The sequence below is a fragment of the Malassezia globosa genome (genome assembly GCF_000181695.2).
Source record: "Malassezia globosa CBS 7966 chromosome Unknown mgl_sf_9.1, whole genome shotgun sequence".
Taxonomy (NCBI): Eukaryota; Fungi; Basidiomycota; class Malasseziomycetes; order Malasseziales; family Malasseziaceae; genus Malassezia; species Malassezia globosa.
Window position 1 is genome coordinate 196142 of NW_001849862.1, and position 12332 is coordinate 208473.

Sequence of the window (12332 nt, forward strand, 5' to 3'; positions counted from 1 at the left end):
ATTTCTTCTGTGGCTGGGCGTCCAATAAATTCAAACGCTTGAGTGGAGAGTAGGATGTGTTTGCAGTGCGGTTGTGCACGGGACTACTACATCAAGCACAACTAAGCGATTAAATTTTCAACGCCGCTTACGTTGTGGGTGACGAAAGAGTTTCGCGTGTACATAGGCGGATGTTTGGACAGCAAAATGACAGGCGAAGGGCGTGTCATTGTTTCGGATATGTGAAGAGTGTTGCTATTGATCCTGAATTCAACGTTACACTTGATACGCTGTTAATCGCGAGAGACACAAAACTAACAGCGCTAGGACGTGACACCTTCGCGACGATTATCACCAGTTAGCAATGATCGAATGGGAATGACATGAACATACGGTTAGTATATATACAATACCAGCGAACAAGATCGGACCTAGCCTGAACGAATCGTCGAAACGAAATCATCGAATGCATCTGTGCGTATCTACATGCGAACTAATAAACGAAAACACCGCACAATTTGTTTCCCTCTCGACCACAAACGCATCAGCTCTAGGAACGCAGCCGAAGTGGCGCATAAGCTTCAGTTGCGCACCGTCCAAATACCAAGAAGTTGAAAAAATGCGACTTGGAGCATGATAAGGTGGCCAACGAACGCCTTGATGTTCACGATGACAGTGTCGAAACCGCCGGGTAAGATGGTTTCCGCCTCCTCCTGGATCGAATACAGATCTTGTTGTCGCGAAACGTAGTACTTTCCATCGTCCAACTTACGAAGATCCAAAAGGACGACAAGTCTTGCAGTTCTGTCATACAGGTACTTGCGTACGAAGGGAATATAGCTGCGCAGATGCTGCGTGGCTTCGAGGTAGACACGGTTGTTCTCCTCGTCAAAGCACGACGAATGAATCTTGATTTCAGTGTCCATGAAGAGGATGCGCAGGAACTGATAGATCTGCAAAACACCGGCATCACGCGAGTGGCGAGAGCGCGTCACAGAGCACATCGGGTGGTCAAACGATGCGCTCGGCAGGTAATAGCGCTGCAAAACATCACGCTGCTTGTCTGCATTTTCGGCACGGACCAATCCATAGACAACATCGTGGACTTCGTTGCGCGGGTCTTCCATGATGTATGTGGCGACGGACGCAAGTGCTAGAGTGTGAGTAGAAAAGTTGGAAAGTGGCTAGGCAGCACAAGTCTAGCACTGGTAAAGAAGCGGCGCAGATTGCGTCCGAAACCGTCGGTCCGCGCCTCGCCTGCCTCGCTGCAGCGCCTATGTCTTCTTTCGGATGCTGCCACGTGCATGTTCATTCTCGTGTCTTGCTCCACAAATTGAGCCCATGTCAACACTCGCAAGCCCACCTCATTCGTCTAGAATTGCAGTGCTTTGGAACTTTTGATTTCTTGAAGTTTTTATTTTTGCTCCAGACTATCACATCTCGTTCCGAAAACCCCATCTCGGTTGGCCCAACCTGACATCGCTTATTCATCAACTAGCGCTCAAGGCACAATATCGGGGTTAGGTGCGAAAAGTTACGAAGAGCAGCAAGCGAGTCCATTACCCTCGGGACCTTCCACATCGACTCGAACTAACACACAGGCTCCCTCGGGGTTCGTCTTATGGACGCGCGCGTCAAATTTGTTCAATCCGCGTCAACCTTTGCAACGAGTCGCGCCCTGATCAATTCGACTTTCAACATCGGATTTCGACACAGTATGCGAGCCTCATCAACTGCAGCTGCGACGAAGCCGACGTACTCTGGCCAAGCATCTCTGCCCCAGCTCCCGGTCCCACCACTTGAGCAGACATTAAGCAAGTATCTCAAATCGACAATGCCACTGCAGGCATCAGCGGAGTCAGCAGCTGTAACTGAGGCTGCCGTCGACTCAGCGCTGAACGGCCCCAGACGCGTTGCTCATGAAGACGCTTCAGGAGCGTCTCGTCAAGCGCGCCACCGCTGAGGGCCGTGAGAGCTGGCTTTCGGACTGGTGGCTTTCAGCCTCGTACATGTCGTACCGGGATCCCGTGGTGCCATTCTCGAGCTACTTTTATCTGCACAAGTCAGTGCCGAAGACGACCTCTGGCATCACGCGCAGCGCTCACCTGCTTAAGGCGATGATGGCGTTCCGCCACCTGCTCGTGACGGAGCAACTTGCGCCTGAAAAGACAAAGACAGGATATCTTTGCATGGAGCCATACAAGTGGATGTTCAACTCGTGTCGAATCCCCGTCGCGGGAGAAGATGTGTCGACGTCATTTGACCCGGCGGCTCACCAACATGTGATTGTGGTTCGGAATGGCCACTTTTTCGCTGTCGATCTTGTGAACAAAATGACCGGCAAGGAGCTTAGCGTCGCTGAGATTGAGGTCCAGCTAGACCGCATCATGAACGACTCACGTACACAGAAGATGGCCAGCGCACCAGTCGGTGCGTTCACGGCGGCAAACCGCGATGCATGGCTTAAGAACCGCGAGGCTCTTCTGTCTGGACCAAGTGCTGAGCAGAACCGCAAGGCTCTGGAGAAAATTGAAAGCGGCATCATCGTGCTAGCGCTCGATAGTGGGAAGCCTGTGACATTTGACGAGCGTGGCGTTGCTGTGTATGGCGGCGATGCGCGCAATCGTTTCTTTGACAAGCAGCAGATCGTCGTATCGGAAAATGGCGCATCGGGCTACATCGGCGAGCACTCGATGATGGATGGCTCGCAGACGCTGCGCCTCAACAACTTTATGGTTAGTGCCCTTGAGGCTGGGAAAATTGAGCTTGGCGGTCCTTCGTCGGGATCCGTGCTGGACGATCCTGAATTCCTATCGTTTGACGTCAATGCGGACTTGTCGAATGCGTCAAACGCAGCAGGCCAAGACTTTGCGTCGCTTATGGATGAACAGGACATGTCTGTGCTGGACTTTACCGCATATGGCAAGGAGGCCATTAAGCAATACAAGTGTTCCCCCGATGCATGGGCACAGATGTGTATTCAGTTGGCCTTCTATAAAATGTTTGGTCATCCGTGTGCCACATACGAGGCTGCACAGACGCGCAAGTTCAAGCTGGGCCGCACGGAGACGATCCGCAGCTGCAGCCTTGAGAGCCTGGCCTTTTGCCAAGCGATGCAGGATACGAATGCGACGGATGCAGAACGCTACGAAAAATTCCAAGCTGCTGTGACTCGGCATGTCAAGAACGCAAAGGAGGCAGCGGAAGGCGCAGGCGTCGATCGTCATCTCTTTGGATTGAAGCGTTTGATTCAGCAGGGCGAGGAGCCTCCTGCTTTGTTCAGAGACCCAATGAATGCGCAGAGTGGCACATGGATCTTGAGTACGTCACAGATTAGCTCTGAGGTGTTCGATGCGTGGGGCTTTGGTGAAGTAACACCAAAAGGCTTTGGCGTTGCCTATGCGATCAAGAACAATGCTCTCACGTTCACGATCATGTGCTTGAAGAAGGTGCATAGTGCCTCTCGCTTCACCTTCTTCTTAAACGAAGCTGGTATTGAGCTTCGTGCTATGCATGACCGTCTGAACCAAGCGAAATCGGCGTCGCCCAAACTTTAGACTTTGGTGAGTGGATGTGTGTGTGTGCTTGGCCTCGTCAAATAGATTGTGCGTTCTAGTGCTGGGTCTGGTTTCGGTTTTGAAAGAGTAGCCAGTTCTAGGCGAATGCTTCAATAGAGTGCGAGCACTAATGTTGGTTTTGTTCGTCTTGTTCCTGCGAAATTTGGATCGATGCTCTAATCCCAGGACATGCGCCAAAAAAAAAAAAAAAGACATAAAATGGACCCAATTTCAGCCACGCGACTGATCAAGCATACTTGGCGGTCTGGTCGCCCAATCCAGTACTGTCCGCTGTCGCACTCAGGGACGAGCTTATTCACGAGTAATATTTCCCCATACGCACGTGCACACAGGGGAGCTTGGTGCGGCAGAGCACATGGGCCTTTATTCACTCCGCTGTGCCGTTTGGACTTGGAAACGCATCGTACACGCCAGAAACATGGGAGTGTCGTCCGTGACCGCCTGGTACATACGCGAGCTGTACTTCGTGTTTCTTGAGCCATGGCTTGTCAGGCTCGGTTTAGTCAAATTAGGATTTGGGGATGCAACATATGGACGTGAGGCTATTCCGTACTCGCCTAGCGAGCTTGACTATATCTACGACAACCCCGATGTTAAAGTGACAAGGCGCCGTGTGTTCTTCAGTGGAAACGAACCGATTCTCGATCTCAAGCTACAGGGACATGGGCTGACGCTGCCATTCGCCCACGTGGGCAAGCCTGTGACGTCATGGGTCAACTATTACGCGTGGGAAAGGCCCGAATCGATCAAAAAGGCACAACGTACGTACTGACACCAGGTACACGAACGAGTGCGCGCCAATACTCACGCACACGCTCTATGACCAGTAAATGCTGACGTCTACATGGCACACGGGATCAACGAGTACTCTGGACGCACGGTCATAGCTGCCGATGTGCACTTGAAGAACGGATTTCGCGTGATTGGGATTGACATGCCAAGTTTCGGCCGCTCCTCAGGCTTACATGGATATTTACCGACATTGCGCTGGCTCGAAGGCAGCATGAATGCTGTCATGCTCCACGTACGCATGTGGGACGAATACAATGGCATGCCTGGACTCGAGACTCGTAAGCGCTTCGCACAGGGTGCCTCCATGTACGTATGCAACCCCCTCGTTTCTCGCGCGTCTCTTGCTCGGTGGATAGGCTCACTCATTCGTTTTTACAGGGGCGGATTTACGTGCGCATATCATGCTGCCTTGCATCCGCCGCCTTCAACGGCAGTATCGCTCGCCCTCGATGGCATTGGTATGTCGGCGCCTATGCTCCAGATCTCGCCTGTGACTCGACCAAACAAGTATATTGAGGCTGCAGGTCGTCTGTTGTCCATGTTCGCTGGGCGGCTTGGTCTGATTCAGGCGATTCGCGGTCATTTGTCAGAAGACCCCAAGTACGTCCCCCCACCTGATTGTATGTGCATTGCACGGCTAACCACCCTTCTACTCTCGCATCCAGTGTTGAATTCTATGCTCGAAAAGACCCGCAAGGCTATCTGGGCCGCTTGCGTATTAACATGGGACTGGCTATCGCAGATGGTCTTGATCATTTTAACGAAATTGTCGACAACATTCAATGCCCGGTGCTTATCTATCATGGGACAGCAGACAGAGTGACAGATCCCCATGGTTCTCAACTCTTCTACGATCGACTACATGTAAAGGACAAGACAATCCGATTTTGGCCCGGCTGGGAGCATGGTACGTGAGAAGGCGCTTGGAGTGCGGACCCGTGCCTTTCGTGACTAATGCAGCGCCACAGTGATGATTAAAAACTATCCTGGGATGTCCCAGCAGGACTTGGCTGCGCGCACGAAGCTGTTATCCGAGATCGTACGTATTCACGTCTACCATGATGACTTATAACACACGTACTCTAGTCGCAATGGTTTATGGACCATGCGCGGTCGAAGGAAGCCAACCAAGATGCCACTCCTACCGGTGCATCTACGGCTCCAAACGCTTAGGGTCACGAGGGAACAAGCTTACTCGGCGAATGTTGCCCAAGCCAAGGTATAGCATCAAGACACGCTCGAGACCGATGCCACCACCGGCATGCGGTGGAGCGCCAAGGCGGAAGGCATCCACATAATGCTTCATAGCAGAAACTGGAATCTGCGCCTGAGCCAGACGCTCTTCAAGGAACTTGGCATCATGCACACGCTGGGCGCCAGAAAGAATTTCTTGACCACGCATGAAGAAATCGTACGAGTTCGAGTAGCGCTTGTCGTTCGCATCAGGCATGGTGTAGAACGGACGGATGTCCAATGGGAATTTGTCGACAGCATAAAAGTCTGTCTTGTACTTGTCACGCACAATCTTGCCCAGTGCACGCTCCGTCTCTGTGCTGAGGTCATCCAGATCGTTTACTTCGTAGCCGGCGTCGCGGAGCATTTGGATGGCCTCGCGGAAATCAAGTCGCACAGGCGCTTCTGGCACTAAGAAGTCGTCCGCAGGGTACTGGCGCCGCACAGTGGCAATCTCCGCCGAATAGCGCTTCGGCAGCTCGCTAAAGATGTACATAAAGAGTTGGTTCAACAGGTCAACGACTTCGTGGTAGTGTTCCTGGAACGCCATCTCCAGATCAAGACCCGTGAATTCGGTCATGTGCCGGTTTGTGTTACTGTCTTCGGCGCGGAACACCGGCCCAATCTCGTACACACGGCCAAAGTCAGCGGCAATCGCCATCTGCTTTGCAAGCTGTGGACTCTGCGCGAGGAACGCATTGCCTTTGAAGTAGTCAACCTTGAACACGGATGCACCACTCTCGGTCGCTGCTCCCTGCAGCTTGGGTGTATGGATCTCGATGAATCCATTGTTCTCGAGGAATTCGCGGAATAAACGGCAAATCCCGTGGTTCAGCCGGAAAATGGCCTGGTTCGTCGTAGTCCGAAGGTCCAGCACGCGGTTGTCCAGGCGCGTATCAAGAGCAATGGGCGGCAGCGGACGCGGGGTGTCTTGCGATGCCTCAATCTCGGCATCAGATCGAGTTGCATCGTCGACATAGAAAGGAATCTGTCCCTCCCACGTCACCGGCACGGCAACGAAAATCCGTGAGATCTTGATTTCTGCTTCCTTGACGGTGACAGACGGCGACTCGACGGGCTTCGGCACCTTTGTGATGGTACCTTCCACACGCACGATCGACTCTGGCGTAATGGATGCGGCCCATTTCGTCATCTGCCGCGATACCTTCTCTGGCGTCACAGCCAGGGTCGCTTGCACACAGTGCATTGTCTGTCGGAACGTCAGGAACACGAGTTTTGCCGAGGGCGAGCGACTCGTCTGTAGACGTGCGAGCATCGTAATGGGCTGTCCGTCCTTGTCGGGGTGAATATCCTCGATAGCCATCAGCTGCTCATTCGTTTTCTCTTGCGACTGGTTCATTGGGAGTACACCATAGTTGTCAGCTGCATAATCGACTTCCGCTGCCTGCCGCGCCTCCTGCTCAGCTGCAAGGCGCGCTGCCTTCTCAGCCTTGACACGCTCTTTTTCAGCCTTTTCCGCTCGTTTGCGACGCTGCTTGTCTGACAACGGGGTGCCGTCAGGGTTCAATTCCTCTTTGCCCTGTGTCGACGCCTCACTCGCGGATGCCTGCTGCACTGATGCATTTCCTGGAACGGCAGGAGCAACATCTCCTGGCACGTTTACTTGCTTCGTCTCTTCGCTCGCCATGTCACGTACGTACGCACGTTCCTATCGGCACAAGAGTTCGGCGTTACGACCGTGCGTCTACTGAATTACACGCCACTCCCTGCCCCTGCCTCCGCCCTCGGACTCTTCGCGTGTCCACTTGAGTCCATGCTTCTGGCTATCCGGCCGAACCATCCCACTAGATCGTGCACAATAGGGTCCTCCACTACGATGATCAAACGCTGACGCGGCAGAACTGCATATCACGTGACTATTTCCAAGCAGACACAAGGGTATATTGCGTTCGAAGATCAGTCACCTATCTTGTTCCTCACCGTTTATCGTTTTCAGTCGGTATTGGTATGTTTTGGTTGACGGCATCGACGTAACGCTCATTGCTAACACACTGCTAGATTGGAAATGAGAGCTAAGTGGAGAAAGAAGCGTATGCGCCGTCTTCGCCGCAAGCGCAGAAAGATGCGCGCTCGCTCGAAGTAATGAGCTCGCAAAACGGCAGCAGTTGTGAGGAGTGGCCATAAGGGCAATCCGACCTGTGAAGCGCTCCTGACGTCAGCGGAACTATCGGATGTGCTAGCGTCCGAGGTGCCCTGATCCTGCCCTACTATGTCTGCACTGTCTGGTGATGACTACTGGTCAAGATCATCGTATCGGACCCGTCGAGGCTTCAAGTTGTTTTGTAGAAGTGCTTCTGGTGCGCAAGAAGCGTTTTTACGAGATAGCGCGCAATTTATTTGGCCTTAAAAAGGTCTTCATCAGCCATGTGAAGTACGAGTGTGATGAATGCATGGTTAAGACTGGTCTTTTAGGTAGGGATATGTGCTGCTGTGCAGCCTATGGGTCGTTTGGCTTGCTTGGGCTAATTATCATGACAAGTTCTGTGGCCGTGGTCGTTGATACCGTGCGCATGGTGGCACTAATGCCTGTTTTGGACAGTGTGTAGGGATCGTTTCAATTTTGACTCTACCTAATTAACCATATTGTTGCATCCTCGTGTGGGAACTACTCGTCCTATGGATATGATTTAAGTCGTTGTAAGCATGTCTTCGTTCGCTGGTCGAACAAACTAGATTGAACTTTTCGCCGCACACGTGGACTTGGTAGATTCAGGTACGCATGCATGCATACATGATATGGGGCATCTACGGTTTATTACACGACCCATGCATGTCCATAATTCGAGTCAAGGCGTTAATGTGGTGCCCAATACTAGCACAAGCACCAGTCTAACCATGTACACGTCAGTAGCTGTCGACATTCGAAGGCTCGTTCCCAATACGGTCGTCCGTCTACAGCCATCACAAGAACCATAGCGTGCCTCTAGTATGCCCAGCATATACTTTGCTATCATTGTGATCTACTTGTAGCGTCGTATGTTACACGCGTAGCCCCCACCCATGCCAAAAAAAAACTTCTTGTTCGTGTACTGAATCATTGACTCTTCATGTCAGATAGCGACGATCCTAGTCTTACTCAATTTTTTTTCTAGTACTCTTGGGCGAACTCGCCTTGTTCATCGTACGGTTCTTCCACGTACTCGCCCTCATACACTTCATCATCGTCGATACCAGCTGCTTCGTACTGCTCGTATTCAGCAACCAAGTCGAGCAAATTTGATTCCGCCTCTGTGAATTCCATCTCGTCCATGCCTTCATTCGTGTACCAATGCAAGAAGGCTTTGCGGCGGAACATGGCACCGAACTGACTGTGAGTACGCTTGAAGAGCTCCTGGATAGATGTCGTGTTGCCGATGAAAGTGGCACTGAGCTTGACTTTCGGCGGTGGTACATCACAAAGCGACGTAAGTACGTTCTGAGGAATCCACTCGACAAACCCGCCCGTCGACTTGGTCTGAATCTTGTGCATCTCCGATTCCACCTCCTCACTGGAAATGCAGCCGCGGAAAATCGCTGCTACCGTCAGATACTTGCCAGTGCGCGGGTCGATCGCAGCCATGTTGTTGTGCGGACTAAAGCCCTGCTGCACAAGCTGCGGCACATTCAATGCTTGGTATGCCTGCAGCGACGATGCAACAAGCGGTGCATAGCCACATGTGAAGAAGTGTAAACGAGGGAATGGTACCATATTCACGCCGAGCTTCCGGAGATCTGAGTTCAGCTGGCCAGAGAACCGTAGCGTGGTTGAGCAGCCAGACATGGCGTACGAAATCAGCATGTTGAGATCATCGTACTAGGTGACTCGCTCCGCAGCGTCCTCTGGCAAATGTCATAGAGCGCTTGGTTATCCAAGCAGAACGACAGGTCGGCATTTTCCACGAGCTGATGGAACGACAGCGTCGCATTGTACGGCTCTACAACCGTATCGGACACTTTGGGCGACGGAAGAACAGACCAAGTAGCAAGCATCCGGTCCGGGTACTCCTCACGCAGCTTGCTTAAGAGGTTTGTTCCCAGACCCGATCCAGTACCACCGCCCAACGAGTGCACGAGTTGGAAGCCCTGAAACATGTCAGCGCGTTCCGTCTCATGTCGAGCTACTTCCAACACAGCATCCAACAGCTCTGCACCTTCAGTGTAGTAACCTTTGGCAAAATTGTTACCTGCACCCGACTCACCGTGCACATAATTGTCTGGACGGAACAGTCGTCCTAGAGGACCCGCACGCAGGTGATCAATGGTGCCAGGTTCAAGGTCTACATTCACGGATCGCGGAACATATTTTCCCTCTTGGTTTGAGTCTTCAAAAAATACGTTGATCTTGGACAACTGGAGCGGGTCATTGCCGACATATTCCTGCTTGGTGAGCATGCATTTTTCTCCATGTCGGATGCACACTTGTGCTGCCACGTACACCATCCTTATTGAGTCCATGCTCTTCTAAGATTGTTTCCCAGAATGCCGTAGAGATCTGATTGCCTGCTTGCCCAACAGCGAATGTGATCAACTCTCTCATCACGCCGTACTATACGAAAGTTGAACCGCTTAACGGATGGATGAATGGACGAGTCTTGTGGCTTTGGGCGCACAAACGACCGCACGCATGTTGATCTTTTTTCCACGTGGCATAAGGGGCCGTCCGTCCATTCATAGCAGTTAGCGCGGGGCCTCCACAATGACCTGCGTCCCTAACAAGCATGACCGATCCAAGAAGGTTCATTTATTTTGTTCTACTTTGTCTGTTTGCATGCAAGAAAAAAAGGGCTTTCAGTTTCCAAGGTTGTGTGATCCATGTCGGCGTTGGAGTTGCTGACCTATTCATCACATCCGTTGGGCCTGCGCCCGCTTGGAAATGCATATTTGGAGGGTGCCAAAGATTTCCGGACTCAAAGTCTGGGAATGCTTGCATGCTTTGAAGATGCTTTTCTCCTGCAATTCCTAGTTGAATGGATGGATGTTCAATCCCTTCTATGTCTGAGCGCAACCAGTCGATCATTTTATGCGCTCGTAAACGCACCCTTGGTATGGCGCGAAAAGTTTATTCGCGATTATGGCGGTAGGATGAGTGGCGGATGGCCAGGAAGTTGGCGGGGTGCCTACGCCGCGGCCGCCTGCACGGATCATGCGAAGGTGAAGGCGTTTGTCGCCTGCCATATTTCCCTGGCGCATGTATACTCGGATGCAGTTTTCCATGATTTTGTCACCGCGTCCTTTGATCCACGTCCATTTATCGAGCATCACACAAGTCGTGAGATCCGGAAACTGTTGCGTAAACGGAAAATGGCTACGGCCGCCACAGACGACGTGCCGGAACGTCCTCGGATACCCGATCATATCGACCGCGTCGATGCACGGGCTTTTGATACATTAAAGTTTGTCACTCGCTTCGCACATGCGAGCTGGCCTTGCATTCTGACTCATGCTACCGACGACTGGCCCTGTCATGCATGGAACCTGGACTACATCCGTGATGTTTGGGCCGACCGACTCTTTCAGGCAGAGGCATTGCAGGTCAATGGCCGCACCTATGTTGAATATGCGCACTCGGCCGGAGGTGGTGGTATGCCTGTCGCAGATCTAGGTGTCGTGCCGGACACATCGCCCTTTTATCTGTTTGATGCAGATGTGGCCGCGGGGGAAGACGATGCAGCGCGTGGATGGCGTGTGCCCTCTCTCATTGCCCGTTATCCTATAGGAGCAAAAGGCGAGGGTGATGCGCGAGAAGCCGATGAACGCACGCGTGCTGACTTGTTTTCACTTCTGGGCGAAATCCGGCCAGACTATCGTTGGCTCATTGCCGGACCAGCACGCAGCGGAAGCTGCTGGCACAAAGACCCGAATTTGACATCCGCATGGAATGCCGTCACGCAGGGGTCCAAGTATTGGATGCTGCTACCGCCAAAGACAGTGCCACCAGGTGTGTACGTAACAGAGGATGAGTCAGAGGTGACAGCACCTGCCAGTTTGAGTGAATGGATGCTTGACTTCTACGCCGAGACAAAGGCGAAGCACGGACGTCGTGAATGTGGTGGTGATGGTCAGCTGATCGAAGGTGTGTGCCATGCCGGTGAAGTCATGTATATACCCAGTGGTTGGTGGCATCTTGTGATCAACTTGGACGACTCTGTGGCATTAACGCAAAACTTTGTGAGTGTGACTGAGCTCCCATCGGTCCTATCGTTCATGAAGTATACACCAGAGCAAATCAGCGGATTCCGCGCAGGGACATCCAAGACGTCAGTATTTGACCAATTTGTCGAGAGATTACGCGCGTATGATGCGGAGATGACAGACGAAGCTCTGGCTTGCATGCCCAAACGTAAGAGTTGTCGTGCTCCTACGCTGGCGAACGAAGGTTCTGACTGGCGAGTACGCTTGAGCTGTGGCGTGACAGATGAGTCCAATACAACATGCACGCTAAGTTCGCTTGTCGCCGACGAAGAGTTGGGAGACACGCCTTGGTGAGCGAGACCAATGGCATGTCACTAGTCACGAGGACGACCATGGTAATGCCATGCATTTGTATAGAAACGCTAGTGTGTGTGTGGCCTTCCTAGCTTCTCGCGCCATGTTGCATATCGCTTTGATGCTTGCACATCGTTCATGGCGCCCGTAATCCACTGCAATGTTCCAAGTACATTGGCGTTGAGCTGCGTTTGGTCCGGCGAGGGGGGAGCTGTTGGGTTAGGTCTCAAGATCTTGGCAAGCGATTCAAGTTCTGTCCTGGCT

At 52.3% G+C, this 12332-nt stretch overlaps 7 protein-coding genes across 7 annotated transcripts; 3 read left to right on the forward strand and 4 right to left on the reverse strand.

The window, feature by feature from the left end:
- Window positions 1-560: 560 nt before the first annotated feature.
- MGL_3428 (uncharacterized protein) lies at window positions 561-1106 on the reverse strand (the record flags this gene model as incomplete). Its single annotated transcript, XM_001729341.1, has 1 exon — window positions 561-1106. One exon carries the CDS (start codon window positions 1104-1106, stop codon window positions 561-563), a length of 546 nt encoding a protein of 181 aa, XP_001729393.1.
- A 792-nt stretch (window positions 1107-1898) lies between these two features.
- MGL_3429 (uncharacterized protein) lies at window positions 1899-3536 on the forward strand (the record flags this gene model as incomplete). Its single annotated transcript, XM_001729342.1, has 1 exon — window positions 1899-3536. The coding sequence occupies one exon, from the start codon at window positions 1899-1901 to the stop codon at window positions 3534-3536; it is 1638 nt and encodes a 545-aa protein (XP_001729394.1).
- A 439-nt stretch (window positions 3537-3975) lies between these two features.
- MGL_3430 (uncharacterized protein) lies at window positions 3976-5172 on the forward strand (the record flags this gene model as incomplete). The annotated part of the gene is made up of 2 exons (XM_001729343.1): window positions 3976-4318; window positions 4445-5172. 2 exons carry the CDS (start codon window positions 3976-3978, stop codon window positions 5170-5172), a joined length of 1071 nt encoding a protein of 356 aa, XP_001729395.1.
- Window positions 5173-5502: 330 nt separating this feature from the next.
- On the reverse strand, window positions 5503-7230 carry MGL_3431 (uncharacterized protein; the record flags this gene model as incomplete). The annotated part of the gene is made up of 1 exon (XM_001729344.1): window positions 5503-7230. The coding sequence occupies one exon, from the start codon at window positions 7228-7230 to the stop codon at window positions 5503-5505; it is 1728 nt and encodes a 575-aa protein (XP_001729396.1).
- A 1461-nt stretch (window positions 7231-8691) lies between these two features.
- MGL_3432 (uncharacterized protein) lies at window positions 8692-9363 on the reverse strand (the record flags this gene model as incomplete). Its single annotated transcript, XM_001729345.1, has 1 exon — window positions 8692-9363. The coding sequence occupies one exon, from the start codon at window positions 9361-9363 to the stop codon at window positions 8692-8694; it is 672 nt and encodes a 223-aa protein (XP_001729397.1).
- Window positions 9364-9374: 11 nt separating this feature from the next.
- MGL_3433 (uncharacterized protein) lies at window positions 9375-10037 on the reverse strand (the record flags this gene model as incomplete). The annotated part of the gene is made up of 1 exon (XM_001729346.1): window positions 9375-10037. The coding sequence occupies one exon, from the start codon at window positions 10035-10037 to the stop codon at window positions 9375-9377; it is 663 nt and encodes a 220-aa protein (XP_001729398.1).
- Window positions 10038-10394: 357 nt separating this feature from the next.
- On the forward strand, window positions 10395-12068 carry MGL_3434 (uncharacterized protein; the record flags this gene model as incomplete). Its single annotated transcript, XM_001729347.1, has 1 exon — window positions 10395-12068. One exon carries the CDS (start codon window positions 10395-10397, stop codon window positions 12066-12068), a length of 1674 nt encoding a protein of 557 aa, XP_001729399.1.
- Window positions 12069-12332: the final 264 nt, after the last annotated feature.